At 49.8% G+C, this 21,234-nt stretch overlaps 2 protein-coding genes across 4 annotated transcripts in view; one reads left to right on the plus strand and one right to left on the minus strand.

Annotated features, from left to right (window-relative positions):
* TSPEAR (thrombospondin type laminin G domain and EAR repeats) overlaps positions 1–21,234 on the minus strand; it is a 170,144-nt gene that overhangs the window by 49,690 nt on the left and 99,220 nt on the right. Inside the window, exon 2 of the mRNA XM_064380221.1 lies at positions 7,396–7,616. Coding sequence (XP_064236291.1) covers positions 7,396–7,616 — 221 coding nt within the window. The remainder of the gene's footprint in view (positions 1–7,395; positions 7,617–21,234) is intronic.
* On the plus strand, positions 15,253–16,281 carry LOC105711665 (keratin-associated protein 10-12-like). Of its 3 annotated transcripts, none has more exons than XM_012444483.2 (2): positions 15,253–15,966; positions 16,084–16,281. In XM_012444483.2, the coding sequence occupies exons 1-2, from the start codon at positions 15,253–15,255 to the stop codon at positions 16,279–16,281; spliced, it is 912 nt and encodes a 303-aa protein (XP_012299906.2). The 3 variants fall into 3 exon arrangements, with proteins under 3 accessions (XP_012299906.2, XP_012299913.2, XP_012299925.2); XM_012444490.2 differs by having other exon boundaries at positions 15,253–15,855; positions 15,997–16,281; XM_012444502.2 differs by having other exon boundaries at positions 15,253–15,603; positions 15,883–16,281.

The raw sequence follows: 21,234 nt of genomic DNA on the forward strand, positions 1-21,234 counted from the left end.
CCGTGACCCTGGACAGGGGCTTCCATCCCTGTGTGTTACATTTGCACAGACATGCCATGAAAACTACCAAGGAACAAACCGTTGCCTGGACGAGTCAACAGACACAACAGTCCAAAAGAAAAGACCTACTCAAGAATTAAGGAATCCACCAACAACAGGGGAAAGTTACAGAAAACTTCCAGTTAGTCTTAAGAATTGAGGAGTTGCGACAGGGTTCCAGCTCTGGAAACCTGTTGGTGAGATTGTCTGACCCACCATCCTGCTGAAAACAACTGAAGGCACTGGGAAGAATCTTCCTAGTCACAGCAGGAAACTGGAAAAGGAATAAAGAATTACAGGATTACAGGCCCAAATCAAAGGCAGGGGTCTTTGCCCTTTTTGGGCCAGGGGCCTTCCCCACCACCTTGTGAAACCGTTGGAGGTTTCCAAACGAGTAAAGTAAAAGGAAACCAACTGCATTAAGTCACGGTGATGGGGCGGGTGTGGTGCTCACACTTGTAAGCCCAGCCCTTTGGGAGGCCAAGGCAGGTGGATCATGAGGTCAGGAGTTCAAGACCAGCCTGGCCAAGATGGTGAAATCCCATCTCTATTAAAAATACAAAAAAATTAGCCATGTGTGGGGGCGGGTGCCTGTAATCCCAGCTACTCAGGAGGCTGAGGCAGAGAATTGCTTGAACCGGGGAGTGGAGGTTGCAGAGAACCCAGATTGCGCCACTGCACTCCAGCCTGGGCAATAGAGCGAGACTCTGTCTCAAAACAAACAACAACAACAAAAAAAAAACAAAACGCGGTTATTAAACTGTGAAAACGCGAATTAACGATCTAGCCCGTGCTTCTCTAGGGAACACACGCCCGGCGGGACCCAGCAGCGCATCTCACGCTGCCACCATTATGAAATAGCAGTGGCCAGAATGAGGTTTTGAGTATGTGCAGCCAACCCAATGGGACGCCCCACACCTCACTTCTGTGGGTGACAGGCTGCAGGTGCCATGAGTTTTCTTGGCTACATTCATAACTGATTGAAACACTGCACTTCAGTTAGAGGTTTGGGAAATAAAGATGCATTTTTTATTCTTCTCATCTGAGCTCACAGATCCCAGGTGAAGTACACCCGCTGTAACCCATAGCGTTTAGAAACACCCAGAATTCGCTTTGTTCTTGAGGGCATTTGGTGATCTGGCCATTTTAAATTTCGGATTGAATGGTTTTGCAGGATGAAGAGGACAGAAATCGAAGCTGAGAGCCCCCTCGTGGTGGGTCTAAAGGGGACCGCCCTACGTTAAGCTAAAGACAGCACGGGCTACACCTTCAGAGAACAGCGAGGCAGAGCCACGCAGGGCTTTGCCCATCCCGGGGGCTGCTGGCTGCCGGGGACTCCGCTCACCCAGAGGAGAACATCCTGCCCCAGCGAGCCTGCGCGCATTCTGCTCTGCAGCCCACACTGGCACGTTGTGGGTGGCCCACGCTAATTGAAGCCACGTATTTAGTCAAAGGTGCTCCTGGAATCAGAGGTTCCTCACATAAGGAAAAAGCAAACACACCTTTCTTAGCGGCCTCAAAAATGCCCACAAATACAATTGTAGAAAGTAGTAATTATAACAATATATTGTTGGGTTTTAACATCTGTCGATGTAATATATATAACAACAAGACCATGAAAAGTGCAAGAAGGGAAAGATTAATATAGGAGCAATCTTTTTGTATCTCACTGGTATTAAGTTAGCACAAATCTGAAGTTGACCTTGACAAGTCAAAATAAGTATATGGTAAGCCCCAGAGCAACCACTAAGGAAAAACTAAAACAGTGTCATGGGAAAACATTAAAGAGATCAAAATGCTACATTTGGAAATATTCACTTAATATAAGAGAAAGTAGTAAAGAAAGAACACAAAAGTAACAGAAAACCCCATAAAGGCACAGAACCATATAAAACATACGGGAAATAAAAAGTAAACTTAGACATAAATCCAACTACAGTTGATTTTTGTTGTTAGTAGTAATTACATAAAGTCATTGCAAATACTGAATTAGGAAATACTATACCATTGTTCCCAGGAGAAATACAGAGTTTGGTTCTTGTAGGCCTCTGGTATCAACATATAATCTTGTGTCATATGTGTTTAATAATTATTGTTTATTCATTAATATTGAACTCAGCCACCAGTACTACAACTTATGCCTTAACAAAGCTCCTCTAACACATATATTTTCTCTATAAAGCACACCACAGCCTTTTTGCACTTAGGAACACTGAACAGCCCTTCATCACCATGCCTGAGAGCCATTTTAAACAGTAAAGTCACCCCCCAAAAATTACAAAAATGTGAAAATGTGGCATTATGTAGATTACAAAAAAGTAAACAAAAAACTTATTTACAATATGAGAGCTGGAGCAAGAAGGCAGAGTGTGCCTTGTTTAACCTCATCTGGAAACATGCATATTGGGAAACTTAAATTTCTCATTACTCTGTGCATGTCACTGAATGACCACAAAAGTGCCACAAGTATTTGTTTTGAGATTACAAATTAATTTTAGAGAGTAGCTGAATTCGCGAATACAAAATGCATTAAAAATATGGGTCGACTGTATATCATTAACAGCATTAAATGTAAATAGATTAAATAATCCAATCAAAAGGCAGAGGCTTTCAGACTGGATTAAATAAAAAACAAGATGTAACTAGATGCTCTGTAAAATAGGCATTCTTTATATTCCAATATACAACTAGATTGAAAGTAAACAGAAAGAGATAAATCATACAAACAGCAATCATAAGAAAAATTGTTACTAGAGATGGAGTAACATTTTATAATGATAAAAAGTCAGCCTATCATGAAGATATAATAAATATAGACATACATGCAAGTAATAACAGAGCATCAAAATACGTAAGCAAATGCTGACAGAAACGAAAGGAGAAACAGACGAGTCAACAATGTTAATTGAATAGTTCACTGCTGCAATTTCAATAATGGATAGAATAACTAGGTAGAAGATCAACAAGAAAAAGGAAAACTTGAATACAATAAACCAATAAAATATAGCAGACATCTGTAGACTACTCCACCCAATGACAGCAGAATATCCATTTTTTTGAAATGCATATGCAGCATCATCAAGGATAGACATATGTTAGGTCATAAAATAAACCTCCAGTAAATTTAAAGGACAGAAATAATGCAACGTATGTATTCTGGCCACAATAAAATAAAATAAAATTAGAAATCAATAACAGAAAAAATCTGGGGAAACAAACAAATATGTGAAAATTAAACAGCACACTCTTATATAACCAACCAAGAAGTCAAAAAAGAAATCAAAAGGAAAATCTTAAAATACATCAAGATGAATAAAAATGAAACCCAAAATACCAGAACTAATGAGATATAGCAAAAGTATTGCTTAGAGAGAAATTTATAATTATAGATAACTGTATTAAGAAGGATCTCAAATCAATAACCTAACTACTTTAAGATGCTGGAGAAAGACAGGCAAACTCAAAGCAAGGACAATGAAGGAAATAACGAAGATTAAAGTGGAAATAAATAAATAAATAAAACCAATTCTTCACAACTCTTTTAAAAACCAAGAGGAAGTATTACTTCCTAACTCATTCTATGAGGCTAGTATTATTCTCATACCATAATCACACAAAGACATCACAAGAAAACTACATACCAATACCAATAGCTCTCATGATATGAATGCAAAATGCTCAGGAAGATACTAGCAAACTGAATCCAGCAACATAAAAGAAAAATTATACACCATGGCTAAATGGGATTTATCCCTGGGATGCAAGATTGTTTAATATCTAAAAATCAATTAATGCAACATACCATATAAACAGAATTTAAAAAATAGCATGATTTTAAAATAGATGCAGAAAAAAGCACTTGATAAAATTCACCATCCTTTCATGATAAAAACACTCAATAAGATAGCAAGAGCAGGAAAGTTGCTCAATCTGTTAAGGGCATCTGTGAAGCATCCACAGTTAACATCATACTTAGTGGGAAAAAATAAAAAGCATTCATATTGGAAAATAAGAAACAAATTATCTCTATTCACAGGTGATATGATCTTATATATAGAAAACACTAAGAAATTTGTTAAACGACCGCCAGCTCAGCAAGGTTGCAGGATACGAGGTGAACACCCAAAAATCAGTGTCAAGTGTGGTAGCTCACATCTGTGATTTCAGCACTTTGGGAGGCCCAGACCAGCCTGGTCAACATGGCAAAACCCCATTTCTACTAAAAATACAAAAATTAGCTAGGCACGGTGGTGGGAGAATCACTTGAACCTGGGAAACAGAGGTTGCAGTGAGCCAAGATTGCACCACTGTATTCCAGCCTGGGTGACAGAGTGAGACTCTGTCTCAATAAATAAATAAAGTGTTGTTACATATTTACAATAAACAAGCCAAACACGAAATTAAGAAAACAATTCTATTTATAATAGCATCAAAAAGGAAAAAAAAATACATAGGACTCGATTTGGCAAAAGAAGTATAAAACTTACACTCTGAAAACTATAAAACGGTGTTTTTGTTTTGTTAAAGATGTGAATCAATGGAAAAGCATCATATGTTCATGATCCAAAGTCCATGATCCACTCATGTTAATGTTGTTAACATGACAGTACTCCCCAAATCAATCTGCGGACTTGTCTACTCTCAAGCTAACTTCTTTGTAGACATTCACGAGTTGACTATAAAATCAATATTTAATTACAAGGAACCCAGAATAGCCAAAACAAAATTTAAAAAGAGGAACAAAGTTGGTTGACTCATAGTTCCCAATGTAAAGATTTACTACAATGCTACAGTAAGCAAGACTGTATGGTACAGGTATATAAATAGACAAATGAATCAATAAAGTAAAATTGAGAGCCCAGAAATAAACCCACATATCTATGTTCAATTTATTTCTCACAAGGTTGCTGAGACCATTCAATGAGAAAAAAATTATCTCCTTAGCAAATGGTGTGGGGGCAACTGAATATCTACATACAAAAGAACAAAATTGACCCCTACCTCACACCATATACAAAAATGAAATGCATTGCAGAATTACATGTAAGTACAAAAACTATAAAACTCTTAGAAGAAAACACGTGGGTAAGTCTTCATGACCTTGGATTTGGTGTTGGATTCTTGGATATGACGCCAAAAGTACAAGCAACAAAATAAAAAAAAATAGATAAATTGAACATCATCATGGTTTAAAAGTTTTGTGCTCCAAAGGGTTCTACCACGAAAATAAAAGGAAAACCCACAGAATGGGAGCAAATATTTGCAAATCATATATCTGATAAGGGGCTCATCAAATATATGAAGAATTCTTTTCAACAGAGCAGTACAAAGTCCATTAATTTATGAAAAACTGGGCAAAAAATTTAAATGAACATTTTTCCAAGGAAGACGCAAAATGACCAGTATACACATGAGAAACGTTCAACACCACTGTTCATCAGGGAAGTGTACTCAAAACTATAATCAGACACCACTCCATGACCTTGAGGATGGCTAGAGCCAAAAAGTCAGATGACAAGTGTAGGCAAGGATGTGATGAAATCACAACCATTGCACACCACTGGCAGGAATGTGAAATGCTGCCAGCAACCTTGGTAAACAGGCTGGCAGTCCCTCAAAAAGTTAACTGCATGATGCAGGAATCCACTCCTAAGTGCATCCACAGGAGAAATGAAAACACGTGTCCACACCACCCACACAAAAGTGCACACAGGAATGCATGAATGCCTGTAGTAACATTATTCTTAACAGCCAAATGGTGGAAGCAATCTACACGCCCGCCAGCTGAGGAAAGGCCTGTCCACTGTGGCAGGCCCATACTGTGGAGTATTATTTGACCATAAGAAGTACTGACACAAGCCACAGCATGGATAAACCTTGGAGACACTCTCAGCAAAAAAAGCCAGTCACAAAAGACAAATACACCCTATGATTTCCTCTGCATGGAAAGTGCAGGAGAGGCAAATCCCTAGAGACAGAAAGGAGTGTAGTCCCTGCTTAGCGCTGGGCTGATGCAGGGTCCAGGGTGATAGCTGACGAATACAGGGCCTCCTCCGAAGTGAGGAAAGTGTCCTAAAATTGCCTGCACATATCTGTGAATCTACCAAAAACCATCAAATTATACACTAAATGAGTGAGTTGTAGGGCATGTAAATTACATCTCAATAAAACTGTTAATAACTATGAGTCATGGCTGGGCTCAGGAGATCACACCTGTAATCCCAGCATTTTGGGGGACTGAGGCAGGAGGATCAAGACCAGCCTGGGCAATATGTGAGATCCCCACCTGTACAAAAAATTTTTTTTTAATTTGCCAGAAGTGGTGGCACGCACCTGTGGTTCCAGCTGCTTAGAGGCTGAGGTGGGAGGGTAGCTTGAGCCTGGCAGGTTGAAGCTGCAGTGAGCCATGATTGTGCCACTGAACTCCAGCCTGGATTATAGAGCAAGATCCAGGCTCAACATAAATAAATAAATAAAATGTTAAAAGTATGGTGCATGACAGAAAGTGAAAAGATAAAGCAGAAAACAGAACCAGTCTTTGAGGTGGCCCATGTGTTGGAGTTGTCCACATAATGAATATTGGAATCACGCTCAAGAAAAATAACCAAGATGATGAAGGCTTTAACCTGAACATTGGCATTTATATTTTTAACAAATGGAAGTTAGGGAACTGGAAAATATTGACACTGAGAACTCAGTGGTTGGGGTTTGCTGCAGGTTAGAAGGAGGAGAGAGGATGGTGCGCATGGAGAGACCAGTACATAGCCACACTCAGAACATCACACGGCCAGAGCAGCAGTGCAGCAAGAAGGGCTTTCCTCCATTAATCAGTGGTGCTGAAATGGAAATGCAATTCATCTTTATTTAGTTCAGAAGGACCTGCTGCACAGATACGGCATGCACTGTCCCAGAAACCGTGGGGAGGGGACAGGCACAAACATTATTGTCTTCACCCTCCAAACTAGTAGGCAGAGGATGGGATGGGGCTTGTCTGTCAGATTTGGGATTGATGGCACTTCAGGTCTTAGACAAATGAGTCTACAAAGTGCACCTTTTTAGATGTGATTTTATTGTTAGCTCTTCCTGCCAAAGGATGCCAACATAAAAGCTCTGAGCACTAGACCCTCCATTGCAGGAACTGGCTGTGCAAACCCCTAGCAAATGGTCACACAGACTCTCTCATACTGCCAGTGACAGGGACCTCACTACCTAGCAAGGCAAGCCACTCTTGATCTCAAGGAAACCCAAGGAGTCCTTGACAAATGCCACCCCTCAACCTGTGCACTCACTGGTACTGGGAACCTCACAAGGGAAAACGAGGCTGTTCTAACACGAAGAGCAGGAAGTGCCACTGACCTTGGCTGGAAGATTGGGAACTCTCAAAGTTACCACGATGGAAAATTCTTCAGGGAAGAGGTCACACCGGGAGAAAATCCTGGATGCGGGGAAGCTCATGGTGTGGGGGGCGGCTGCGGAGAGCTGGAGTCCCCGTGCACCGTGAACCTGAACGATCCTGATCCCGCTCGTGGCACCATCGGAAGGGACCACCTCTGCCAGGACGTCCAGGGGCCGCAGGTCTGTGGCAAAGAAATCGCAGGTGGGTTAGGCCAGGACACCCCCAAGAGTGGATACTCATGACAGCCCACATGTATGGGGCGTCAGTGTGGCAGGCTGTTTACCCAGCACAACGGCCCCTGTGAGCTGTGAACCATGCTTATCTCTGTTTCGCCAGTGATGAAACAGAGATAAAAGTGCCCGCACGTATCTGTGAACCTACCAAAACCCATCAGATTATACACTTCAAATGGGTGAGTTGTAGGGCATGTGAATTGCATCTCAATCAAACTGTTTAAGTAGGAGTCATGGCTGGGCCTGGGGGATCACACCTGCAATCCCAGCACTTTGGGGGACTGAGGCAGGAGGATCAAGACCAACCTGGGCAATATGGTGAGATCCCATCTCTACAAAAAAGTTTTTTTTTTTAATTTGCCAGAAGAAGCTCCATGAGGCGTTCCCGTGTGGCCTCCCTCCGCACCGTGCTCCTGGGGGATTCTGCACGCCTGCCTCTGAGCTACAGGTAGCATTCTGCCCATTGCTGCTGTTTCGAGTCAGCAGCCAAAGGCTGTGCAGGGTAAGCTGTGCGGGATGAAGGAAGGAATGCACGGCCCCACGGCAGCCACGGGGACCCCCAAGGAAATGCGGGAGGCGGCTGGGAGTGAGACCACACACGCCCGGCTCCCATCTGCTGGTCTCCCTTGGGTCCCTGTGCTGCTCTTGGGTGCTATAGGAGGCTGGAGCCACTGTGGAGCTGGCAGTGCCTTCCCCTCGTCCCCATCAGGGCATGCAGGGGTAGCGGATAAGCTCCTGGGGAACCCTGGATTCACAGTTCAAAGTCGGTGGGAACATAACTGATGGGGTGGCCTGGCCTCCTCTGAGGCTGGATGGCAGGGAGGAAAATAGGGAGCGGGGAGGGCCTTACGGGCTGGCAAAGGACTCCAGGCCAGATCCCTGGCCCGGGCTGAGTGGCTGCGAGCAGAGCCTGAGGCTGAGGCGTGGACCCTCCTTGGCCAGGCCACTGCAGCTGGCCCCAGCCTGGGTAAATGCAGGGCGTGGCTGAATGAAGCAGGTTTCTGGAGCTGTCTCCCTTGGTATTGTTAAGGGGCCTCCTGCCTCAGCCTGGCCTGGAAGTGTTGGGGTCAGTCCACTCTGGCACTCAGTCCTCTATGTTCATCTTCCTACATGCCCGTCCTGGCTGGCGTTGCCCAGGGGTGTCATGGATTCCCTGTGAAGGCCTTTGAAAGGCTTGGTCAAAGATCTCAAGCAGAGACCTTCCTCCCCAGCCCACCTGTGCATGACGGGACCCCAGTGAGCGGCTGAAGAGCAGGACTCCACTCCAGGCCAGGAGGAGGCAGCCCTTCCTCGCACCGCCATGTGCATGCAGTGCCACCGCTGCAGTGACACTTGGGTCCTTGATGTCCTCCAGATAGTGTGAGCACCTGGGGCGGAGCAGGTCTGCAGAAGACCCTACCATAGAGAAGCATCCTTGTCTGCACACGTGCATGCGAGGGTATGAATGGCACAGGCGCATGTGAGGGTGTGAACGGCACAGCTACACGCGAGGGTGTCAATGGCACAGGTGCACACGGTGTCAATGGAATACGTGCATGGGAGGGTGTCAACCGCACAGCTGCACACGAGGGTGTCAATGGCAAAGATGCAAGTGAGGGTGTCAATGGCACACGTGCACGCGAGGGTGTCAGTGGCACACGTGCACACGAGGGTGTCAACAGCACATGCACGTGAGGGTGTGAACGGCACAGGCACACGCAAGGGTGTGAATGGCACACGTGCACGCGAGGGTGTCAATGGCACAGGTGCACACGAGGGTGTCAATGGAATACGTGCATGGGAGGGTGTCAACGGCACAGCTGCACACGAGGGTGTCAATGGCACAGATGCAAGTGAGGGTGTCAATGGCACACGTGCACGTGAGGGTGTCAATGGCACACGTGCACGTGAGGGTGTGAACGGCACAGGCGCGCACACGAGGGTGTCAACAGCACATACACGTGAGGGTGTGAACGGCACAGGCGCACGCAAGGGTGTGAATGGCACACGTGCACGCGAGGGTGTCAATGGCACAGGTGCACATGAGGGTGTCAATGGCACACGTGCACGTGAAGGTGTGAACGGCACAGGTGCGTGCAAGGGTGTGAACAGCACAGGTGCAAGTGAGGCTGTGGACGGCGCTTCTCTGTTAGAAAAACCGGAGGTGACCCAGACATGCAGTGCAGGAACAGCCAGCAATCCTGGCTGCTGGATGCATCGTGAGCATCAGTGCTGCATGGGCGTGGCCCAGGCATAGAGCGGGAAGATGTGACGGGACCCATCATGGGCCAAGGATGGAAAAGACACGCAGGGCCCGGGGCAGTGGGGGGTGACACACAGCACCAGAGAGTGTGGGGAACTGCCGATGGGGGAGCACTGTGAAGAGAGAGTGGCCTGCTTTAGAAGACAGGAGATTGTATATTATTGTTATTATTTATGCAATTCAATAGTAACAAAAGGTAGAGTATCAGGAGGCTTTGCCACTTCTTGGAAAGACTCTGTGCTATAAAACATGCCATGACATAGGGACAGCAATGGTGGACACTGTATAGAGGGTTCTGTGTACAGTAAGCGCCCCCAATGGAGGCCACTGTGTGTGTCTTGGGGCGTCCCAGGCTCATTCTGGGAGGATTCTGACATCTTGGTGTGGGAGGATTCTGTGCCTCAGGGTTCTGATGTTGGCCCAAGCCTCAGGCTGGTGGGGGTGGGGGATGAGACCCCACATTCTGTGGCATTGTGTCCTGGGTGCCCCGGAGAGAGTGGGTCCCTAAGTAAACCCGATGCACCCTCACTGCCCCTCCCTTCAGTCTCAGAGAGACACTGCTTCATGGCACCTCCTGGTGCTGGGCTCACCTTGGGGGTTTAGCTCGAGTACGACCAGGGGCCACCCCCTCACCAAGGAAACGTGGGGGCCACCATCTGGAAGGTGCCCTGGCTAGCACTCAGGATGAGCCTCTGCCCTGCTGATCCCAGGGATGGACAGCCCATCGCTCGCTGGGCTTTGGCAATCAGGAAGCAGAATTCTGCCCATCACAGCAAGAGCCTGTTCCTCCAGTGTTTGATTAAAATCGCCTCTTCCTGGCTCCCCCACCTGACACCTGCGATCTAGCCAGCATTCCTGTGTGTCTCTCAGCATCCTGGGAGTGGAAACCCAAGGGCCGATGAGTCCCCGACACAGCCTGGGCAATGCTGGGTGGGGGCCTCTGGAGGCTGACCTGCCCCCATAGCCACCTTGTGGGGGGGTCCTCCTTGACTCCATCATCTGTGAGGCATGGTGCAGAAACCAGGAGTTACGGAATTACAGAAGGGGCTGCAGAGACCAGCTCATTCACAGCCTTGGGGACAGGTGGGGCGCAGCCACCAGGATGGAGGAGGAGGAGCCGAGTGCTGCTTTGAAAAGAAGAAAGGTATTGAATCCAACCCAGGATCTCTGCGTTGAGAAACTACAGAAAGATGAGGGAAAGAAACACACAGCAAGCAAAGGGAAGGATGGGGAGGAATCCATGCACTTGAAAACAAAAGGAAAGTATAGGAAATGGACTAAACCCAAGCCGGTTCTTTGAGATCAATTCAATTGATAAACGTTGGTTAAGAATGACCGAGAAGAAAAGTGTGGGGAACAAAAGGGGCTATTGCTGAACAACTGTCAGAAATTAAAAGGCTGACAAGAGAATTCCATATACGGCACCACGTGTATATATTCAAAACCTCAGATAATGTGGACCAATTCCTTGATAGGCGCAAGCGCCAGATCTCATTAAAGAAGAAAAGAGAACTGGCAGGTCCCATATCTACCAAAGGACACCGTCCAACACAGAGACACTACTGTTTCCTGGAAAATTCTACCAGGTCTGGTGTCTACCAAAGGACACCTTCCAACACAGAGAAACTACGGTTTCCTGGAAAATTCTACCTGATCCAATATCTACCAAAGGGCACCTTCCAACTCAGAGAAACTACGGTTTCCTGGAAAATTCTACCAGGTCCAATATCTACCAAAGGGCACCTTCCAACACAGAGAAGCTACCGTTTCCTGGAAAATTCTACCAGGTCCCGTATCTACCAAAGGGCACCTTCCAACACACAGAAACTACCGTTTCCTGGAAAATTCTACCGGGTCCGATATCTACCAAATGGCTCCTTCCAACACAGAGAAGCTACCGTTTCCTGGAAAATTCTACCAGGTCCCATATCTACCAAAGAGCACCTTCCAACACAGAGAAACTGCTGTTTCCTGGAGAATTGTACCATGTCCAATATCTACCAAATGGCTCCTTCCAACACAGAGAAACTACCGTTTCCTAGAAAATTCTACCAGGTCCCGTATCTACCAAAGGGCACCTTCCAACACAGAGAAACTACCGTTTCCTGGAATATTCTACCAGGTCCAATATCTACCAAAGGACACCTTCCAACACAGAGAAGCTACCGTTTCCTGGAAAATTCTGCCAGGTCCCGTATCTACCAAAGGACACCTTCCAACACAGAGAAACTACCGTTTCCTGGAAAATTCTACCAATCTCTTCAAGAAGTAAAAATGTCAACTCTATACCACCTCTTTCAGAAGAAAGAAGCGGAGACAACTCTTTTCTGAAGTCAACGTTACCAAACCAGAAAGGCATTGCGGTAAGAGAAAATTACAGACCAATGACCTTCCATAAATATATACACAAAATTCCTCAGTGTAATACTAGCAAATAAAATCCAGCAACATATAGAAAAGGCCATGCATTGTAGAGGTGGGTCTGGTTATGGTGCCCAGGCTGATCTCGAACACCTGGCCTCAAATGATCCTCCTCCCTTGGCCTCCCGAAGTGCTGGAATTACCGGCATGAGCCATCCTATTCGGCCTAGAAGGGAACTTTTCAAACCAGATAATACCAGTCTGGAGAAACTAGCACCAACACAATTCTTAGCGGGGAAAGTCCTCCCTCTAAGACCAGGTGGGCATTAGTGCACATGCCGGCCTCCTTGCTGTCCCCTGGGAGGCTGGGGAAGCAACACCCCACCAGCGTGAGCACACCAAACACCTTCGTCCACCAAGAGGGAGCAGGGCTTCCAGGAGAAGCGTCTGATTCCAGGGATGAAACTGGGCAGCTGTGAGATGAACATGGACCCCAAAGTAAGAAGGGCAGGGAGGGGCAGCACTTTGACAGGGTGCCAGGGCCAACATCAGAACCACCGCAACCACAAAACACACAGTGACCATATTGGATTAAATAGTCTTTAGTCCACGCTGAGATGAATACACAAGGAAGCAAATAGACACACAGAAGAGCAGGACAGCTCCTCCTCCCGGGACAATTTCAATTAGTAAGTGTGGAAGGAACAGGGGCAGGGAGGAGAATCCTCAACAGAGCCCCACAGGGACTGCGCAGGCCAGGCCCCCGAGGGCACCCACGCCACTGGGCAAACAGAACAGCTGCCAGGTCCCAGACATGACCAATTACAGAGGGACACGGCGGCGCTGCCGGGGATGGGATGCGGCCGTCACCTCCGTGCCCTGGGCGCTGCTCCTGTGGGATTCCTCCCCCGACACGGTGCCTGCTCTTTCAAGCATTCTACAAAGCACCCCGCCAGTCAAGGTCGCCGAGGCCAAGGAGAGACCAGGCGACTGTCACAAACCGAGCTTCCTGAGGAGACCTTTCAGCCAACGCCGTGCAGGGTCCTGAATGGAGCCCGCGGGAAGCTGGTGCACCGGCCTGAAACCCGTCCTGGGTGAGAAGAAACAGACCAGTGGGGAGTTCTCAGAGCTGAGAACCGACCTGCGGTGGCGTCGGGAAGCTGGTGAAGGGCGATGTGGATTCTGCTTTTCGGCCACTGTTCCCTAAAACCATCCCACGAGCTCAAGCTGCACCTCACAAGCAAAGGCTGCTGAATGCCCAGTGCGGGCACCTGCCGTCCCGTGCTGCCCTCTGCGCCCCATGCTCCACCTGCCCCAGGCCCCAGTCGGTGAGGAAGATGCCTGCTGCACCCACCTCCTCATCCCAGGCTCTGCACCACGTCGCCCTTCCCGTCCCGGGCTCTGCCACCGTGTCTGCTTGCTGTGGGTTGAATTGTGCTCCTCAAAAGGTGCCAAAGTACATGTGACTGTGATTGTATAAGGAAATGGGGTCTTTGTAGGTGCTCGCGTTAAGAGGAGGCTGTTAGGATGGACCCTACTGTAGTATGTTTGGTGTCCTTATAAAAAGAGGGGAGATTTGGACACACACACACACACACACACACACACACACACACTGAGAAGCTGTGTGAAGATAAAGGCAGAGCTCAGGTGAGGCCACTGAAAGCCAAGCACCCCAAAGATAGCAGCAGCCCGTAGCAGTGAGGGGAGCAGTGCGTGACAGCGGCCCTCGCAGCCTCAGAAGGAACCCACCTTGCCCACACCCCGATCTCTGAGACATGGAGTTTCTATCGTGGAACCAGCCAGTGTGTGGTACTGTTTGTCACGGAAGCCCAAGGGAAGAAATGCATTACTGCATAAAAATCACAACTCACATTATCTTCATTTAGAACCCAAATGAACCTCTCCCTAACTTTGGAATCATAGAGGCACGTGATCTTGCTCAGCAGCCTAGAAACCCAGGGCCCCGCAGAGCCAGCTCAGACACTCGCTCCCCAGAACCAGCACACCCGGGGCCCTGCAGAGCCAGCTCAGACACCCGCTCCCCAGAGCTCAGCACACCCAGGGCCCCGCAGAGCCAGCTCAGACACCCGCTCCCCAGAGCCCAGCACACCCAGGGCCCCGCAGAGCCAGCTCAGACACCCGCTCCCCAGAACCAGCACACCCGGGGCCCTGCAGAGCCAGCTCAGACACCCGCTCCCCAGAGCCCAGCACACCCAGGGCCCCGCAGAGCCAGCTCAGACACTCGCTCCCCAGAACCAGCACACCCGGGGCCCTGCAGAGCCAGCTCAGACACTCGCTCCCCAGAGCTCAGCACACCCAGGGCCCCGCAGAGCCAGCTCAGACACCCGCTCCCCAGAGCCCAGCACACCCAGGGCCCCCGCAGAGCCAGCTCAGATGCCCGCTCCCCAGAGCCCAGCACACCCATACCCCTGCAGAGCCACTGCAGACACGCGCTCCCCAGAGCCCAGCACACCCAGGGCCCCGCAGAGCCAGCTCAGGCACCCGCTTCCCAGAGTCCAGCACACCCAGGGCCCCCGCAGAGCCAGCTCAGGCACCTGCTTCCCAGAGTCCAGCACACCCAGGGCCCCACCGAGCCACCGCAGACACCCGCTCCCCAGAGCCCAGCAGAGCCACAGACTGTGCCACTCTCCATGTGAGCCTGGGGAGCAAGCGACACAGCCTGAGCTGCACCCCAGCTCTTCCTCCTGAGTCTGAAACACACACATGTGCCCCAGGCCAGTTCCAAGAGTTCTGTAAACTGAGCAACAATTCTTGGGAAATAAAACACAAGCACTGTTTGTCCTCCCGGAGCCAGCCGTGTGCCCCAACAAGGAAGAGAGGGCTTGATGAGCCTGCTGTGCAGACAACACACGCCAGGGAGGAGTATAAAAGCCCCACACACCCGAGCACCTCACTCACTCCCTCACCCACTCACTCCCACCTCCCCCAGCTCCACTCCCAGCACAGCCACATTCACGATGTCCGTCTGCTCCAGCGGCCTGAGCTACAGCAGCCGCGTCTGCCTGCCCGGCTCCTGTGACTCTTGTTCCGACTCCTGGCAGGTGGACAACTGCCCAGAGAGCTGCTGCCAGCCCCCCTGCTGCGCCCCCAGCTGCTGTGCCCCGGCCCCCTGCCTGACCCTGGTCTGCACCCCAGTGAGCTGTGTGTCCAGCCCCTGCTGCCAGGTGGCCTGTGAGCCCAGCCCCTGCCAATCAGGCTGCACCAACTCCTGCACGCCCTCGTGCTGCCAGCAGTCTAGCTGCCAGCCGGCTTGCTGTACCTCCTCCCCCTGCCAGCAGACCTGCTGCGTGCCCATCTGCTGCAAGCCTGTCTGCTGTGTGCCTGTCTGCTCTGAGTCTTCCTCATCATGCTGCCAGCAGTCTAGCTGCCAGCCAGCTTGCTGCACCTCCTCCCTGTGCCAGCAGTCCTGCTGTGTGCCCATCTGCTGCAAGCCTGTGTGCTGCAAGCCCGTGTGCTGTGTGCCTGTCTGCTCTGGGGCTTCCTCTTCATGCTGCCAGCAGTCTAGCTGCCAGCCGGCTTGCTGCACCTCCTCCCCATGCCAGCAGGCCTACTGTGTGCCCGTCTGCTACAAGTCTGTCTGCAGCAAGCCTGTCTGCTGTAAGCCTGTCTGCTGTGTGCCCGTCTGCTCTAGGGCTTCCTCTTCATGTTGCCAGCAGTCTAGCTGCCAGCCGGTTTGCTGTGCCTCCTCCCCCTGCCAGCAGGCCTGCTGTGTGCCCGTCCACTGCAAGCCTGTCTGCTGTGTGCCCGTCTGCTCTGGGGCTTCATGTTGCCAGCAGTCTAGCTGCCAGCCGGCTTGCTGCACCACCTCCTGCTGCAGACCCTCCTCCTCTGTGTCCCTCCTCTGCCGCCCCGTGTGCAGGCCTGCCTGCTGCGTGCCCGTCCCCTCCTGCTGTGCCCCCGCCTCCTCCTGCCAGCCCAGCTGCTGCCGTCCGGCCTCCTGCGTGTCCCTTCTCTGTCGCCCCGCGTGCTCCCGCCCAGTCTGCTGAGGCCTCCGCTCAGGCCAGAAGCCCAGGAGCTGATGAGCATGTCCCCCAGGGCCAGCCAGGCTCAGGTCCCCCCTAAAAGCTGACAGTCACGTCCTGAATTGCTCCCATACTTTGACCACTTCCCGGTGTCAGCTACTGAGCTGGACAATGGAAGAACTGAATGTCTATCCTCAGTGCTGCAGCCCTCTTGATGGGGGGTGGTTCTAGAAAGTTCCCATGACAGTGGCCTCCCCTCCTTATCTCCCACCTCTCGTGAGGGTCAGCTCAGCCTTGACCCATGAGGTCTCTGTCCCTCCGACTCAGAGCCCCAGAACCTTCCTTGGGTGCCCTCAAACTGACCAATAAAAGCCCTAAGACTGCAATGGCACTGACTGCCTGGTGTGTCGATGGGTGCCTGGGCTGGACCTCACGGCCGTGGTTTTCTACTTTGTACACAGCCCTTTGCTGTCCTTCAGGCTCCTGAGTGTTTTCCTGTGCCCACGGGTGTGTGGCTCCCAGGGGTCCAGGCTGGATGGACTCAGGCGGGGGAGACTTGCAGCCCTTTGGACACTTTGGGCCCTGGGGTTTGTCCCTAACCCTCCTGTGTCATTAATTGCGCAATAGTTCTTTTTGCTGATTTGCTTTTTAAATTCTCCTTCTTCTGCACAATACCTGTCAAATCAAGAATGGTGTCTTCTAGCGCCCTGCTTGCCCAGAGCATGTCCAAATGCCCTCCTACCTTCACAGTCAGTAGTCTTCATCTATATCACCACAATATCGCCGCAACGCTCTTGTGTACTGTGCAGACACCACTGGCGTGGTGGAAGGAACGCAGGCTGGAGCTTGGAATGGGAGGTGGGGGGTGGGGGATGCAGGCTGGCAATGGAAATGGGTGGGAGGAACGCAGGCTGGAGCTTGGAATGAGCGGGTGGGAGAGCACAGGCTGGAGATTGGAATGGGGGAGGAATGCAGGCTGGCGATTGGAAGTCGGGGAGGAAGGCAGGCTGAAGATTGGAATGGGGGGAGGAACGCGGGCTGGCGATTGGAAGTCGGGGAGGAAGGCAGGCTGAAGATTGGAATGGGGGGAGGAACGCGGGCTGGCGATTGAAATCAGCAGGTGAAGGAACGCGCGGATGTCCCAGGGTGGGTGAAGGTGGCAGTTGGAATGGTGGGGGAGACACAGGCTGGCGATTGGAATCAGATCGCTGTTACTTCTGCCCTGTGCGAGCACAATCACATCCTCAACCCCTCTGGCCTCTCTAAGGTCCAAGAAGTAGGACTCGCTCTTTCAGTTTTCCAAATGGAGTGGCAAGAATGACACACAGAGCACGTTATGACCACACGGGGCCAGTGGACTGGCCAGAGCTGGACGGCCTGAGGACTTTTGGGCATTTTAAGAAATCTTTAAAAATTATATTTGGAATAATGATGTGTTGTAACCACTGGAGGAAGTGCTAACTATTCCAATGATTATAAAACATGTTCACAAAGCAATGATGATAAGATCAGAAAGCATTTCCACGCACAGGTGTCAGAGAGTGGCCCAGGAACTCAGCTGCAGCGGAGGTGGAGTTGTGGAGGACAGACCCAGAGCACCGGCCACACGGAGTCACAGTCCCGGGGTGAAAGGGAGTGCACGCCTCACGAGTGAAGAGACACATGGATGTCCCAGGGTGGGTGAGAGTGTGCAGCTCACAAGTGAATAAACACACAGATGTCCCCACGGTGGGTGAGGATGTACCCCTCACGGGTGAACACACACACGGATGTCCCAGGGTGGGTGAGAGCAAGCAGCTCACAAGTGAAGAGACACACGGATGTTCCAGGGTGGGTGAGAGCGTGCAGCTCACAAGTGAATAAACACACAGATGTCCCCACGGTGGGTGAGGATGTGCCCCTCATGGGTCAACACACACAGAGATGTTCCAGGGTGGGTGAGAGCATGCAGCTCACAAGTGAATAAACACATGGATGTCCCCGCGGTGGGTGAGGATGTGCCCCTCATGGGTGAACGTGCCCATGGTTTTCAGCAACACAACTCAGTGTGTGGATTGCAACCCATGGAACCAGAGAGTTAAAAATAACTCCAGAGAAGGGAGATTCTGTGGAAGACCCTTCATTAAGCTACAGTGCTGTTCCCCGTCACATGAGCTGAGGTCACTCCTGGTTGAGGTCCTTTGTGTCTTTACCAAAACTTACTCTTCAGAAAGTAGTTTTCTATGAGGTGTATAGAAAAGTTGAGAAACCATTATAAACCAAGCTGACTTAATGGATATTTTTACAATATACCATCCAACAACAGCAAGATGCATATTGTTTAAAGTGCACACAGAACATGCACCAACACAAACCACCGAAGAGGCCTGAATGCAAGTCTCAGCGTCATCAGGAGAGCTGAAATGATGGGAGGACTGAGTATGCTGCTTGACCACACAGAATTGGAAATCATTAACAGAAAGACATTTAGAAAACTGTCATATGCTTGAAATTAAACAACACACTTTAAGATCTATGAGTAAAAATATAAATCACATTGGAAATTATGAAATATCTTGAATAAAATGAAAATGAAATCACCACATATCAATATTTGTGGGATGCAGCTAACAAAGCATGTAGAGGAAAATGTATAGTAATTTGCTTTACTAGAGAAGAAGGCCTAAAATCAATTATCTAAGCTTCCAGCTTAAGAAGCTAAAGAAGCATATGTTGAACCCAAAAATAACTAGAAAGAATAAAATGATCAAGAGCTTAAAAACTCGACTGCGTTCATCCATTTTGCACTGCTGGAAAGGAATACCTGAGACTGGGCACTTTCTAAGGAAGGCCCACGGTTATCCGGCTCCCAGTTCTGCAGGCTGTACAAGCAAGCATGGCACCTGCTTGGCTTCTCCTGAGGTCTCACGAAGCTTTACTCATGGTGGAAGGTGGACGGGGAGCAGTTATCACATGGTATGAGGGGAGCAAGAGAGACAGAGAGGAGGGAGTGCCAGGCTCTTGTAAACAACCAGCTCTCCATGAAGAACAGAGTGAGACTTCACTCATTATGGTGGGGAGGGCACCACGCCATTCATGAGGGAACCGCCGTTCCCATGACCCAATCACCCCTCCAGGCCCCACCTCCAACACGGGATCACCTTTGAACATGAGATTTGGAGGGGACACACATCCGCAATATCACCTACCAAATACAAAGTGGACAAACTGGGAAATAAACCAAACCTAGTGTTGTTAATAGAGCAATGAAATTGGCAAATTTCTAGCTTTACTATTATAAAACAAGAGAACAAATAAATTACCAAGGCCAGTTATTATGGTTTGGCTGTGTCTTGAATTCCCACGTGTTGTGGGAGGGACCTGGTGGGAGGTAACTGAATCAGGGGGCGGGTCTCTCTCATGCTGTTTTCGTGATAGTGAATAAGCCTCATGAGATCTGATGGTTTTGAGAAGGGGAGTTTCCCTGCACAAGCTCTCTTCTCTTGTCTGTCGCCATGTGAGATGTGCCTTTCACCTTCCGCCATGATTGTGAGGCCTCCCCAGCCATGTGGAACTGGGAGTCCATTAAACCTCTTTCTTTTGTAAATTGCCCAGTCTTGGGTATGTCTTTATCAGCAGCATGAAAACGCACTAATGCATCAGAAATGAATAAAATGTTACCACTACAGAATCTATAGATATTAAAAGGAGACCAAATAAATAATGTAAACAACTCTATGTCAATACATTCAACAACTTAGATGAAATAGGCAAATGATTAGAAACATATAATTTATAAAAAGGGATACAAGAAGAAACAGAAATCTGAATAGCCCTCTATCAATTGAAGAGATTGGATTCATAATTAAAACCTTTCCCACAGAGAAGATGCCAATCCAAAGTGGCTTTGCTATTGAATTCTACCAAGCATTTAGGGAAGAAATAATACCAATTTAACCCAAACTTTTCCAGAAAACTGTGGTGAGGGTGGGGGAGACGCAGTGCCGGCGAGGCTGCTAGGGATGAGGGGATGGAAGCTGAGGCCTCACAGGTGGCAGGAGCTTCCTTTGTGGGCTGTGGCCATGGACATGGGCCCCTGGGATGAGAGAGGAGCTTGTGAGGGAACAGCCATGCCTGAGATGGGCTTGCAGGGAGGGGAACTGAACACCCTGCAGGTGTGGACTCCGGGTCCCGAAAGCCCATGAGGAACCTGGTGCCCCAGAGGAGGAGCTGGAGCAGTGCCGGCTTTCAGGAATCCTGTGTGTCCCTCCACGATGCTCCTGTCCCACCCAGCCCCCGTCTCCCACGCAGGTGCAGCAGCCTCTCACTCTCCCCTCTCGTTTCTGCTAAATGGGTAGAACCCTTAGAGGGCGGCACACAGGGAGGGTGACCAGGCCCGGAGGCTGCGGTGCGGGGACCCCAGGCTGGCTTCCCAGCAGCTGACTCTCTACAGGGTGGGCTCGCCCAGGTGGGACAGTGGGTGCGACGGTCCTGGGGTCTGGAGAGCCCCACAGCCAGGGCACGGCAGCAAATGACCAGGCTCAGGAAGACCCAGGCACAGGGGCTGAGCCTGGACTGAGCCTTCCTGGGCGTGGCTGTGAGTCCCACCTGGTGACCCCCTGGAGGAGTTAGGCCACCATCCCTTGTGACTTCAAGGTTAAGTCACTCATTCCTAGAAACAGTCATGGCTGGAGGAGACCGATGTCAGCGCAAACCATGTATCCCCCCACCAGGAGCACACAGGAGAAGAGAATCAGGTGACCAAGGAGAGTTTATTGGGAGCAGGAGGAGGTGCTGACAGGCTCAAGTCGAGGCCAAATGACCCGGGGCAGAGAAGCTGGGAGAGAGGACGGGGGCCCAGCAGGCAGGTGGGCAGGTGCTGGGAGGCAGGAGCTGGGGAGCAGTGAGGATGGGGGCTCCTGGGAGCAAGGAGGGTGGTCACCTCAGCACAGTGGAGACATGGGGACCTGTCCCAGGTCCGGGCAATCTCCTAACCTG

The sequence above is a fragment of the Aotus nancymaae genome, unplaced genomic scaffold (genome assembly GCF_030222135.1).
Source record: "Aotus nancymaae isolate 86718 unplaced genomic scaffold, 86718_ANA_hifiasm-v0.15.2.pri h1tg000022l_1, whole genome shotgun sequence".
NCBI lineage: Eukaryota > Metazoa > Chordata > Mammalia > Primates > Aotidae > Aotus > Aotus nancymaae.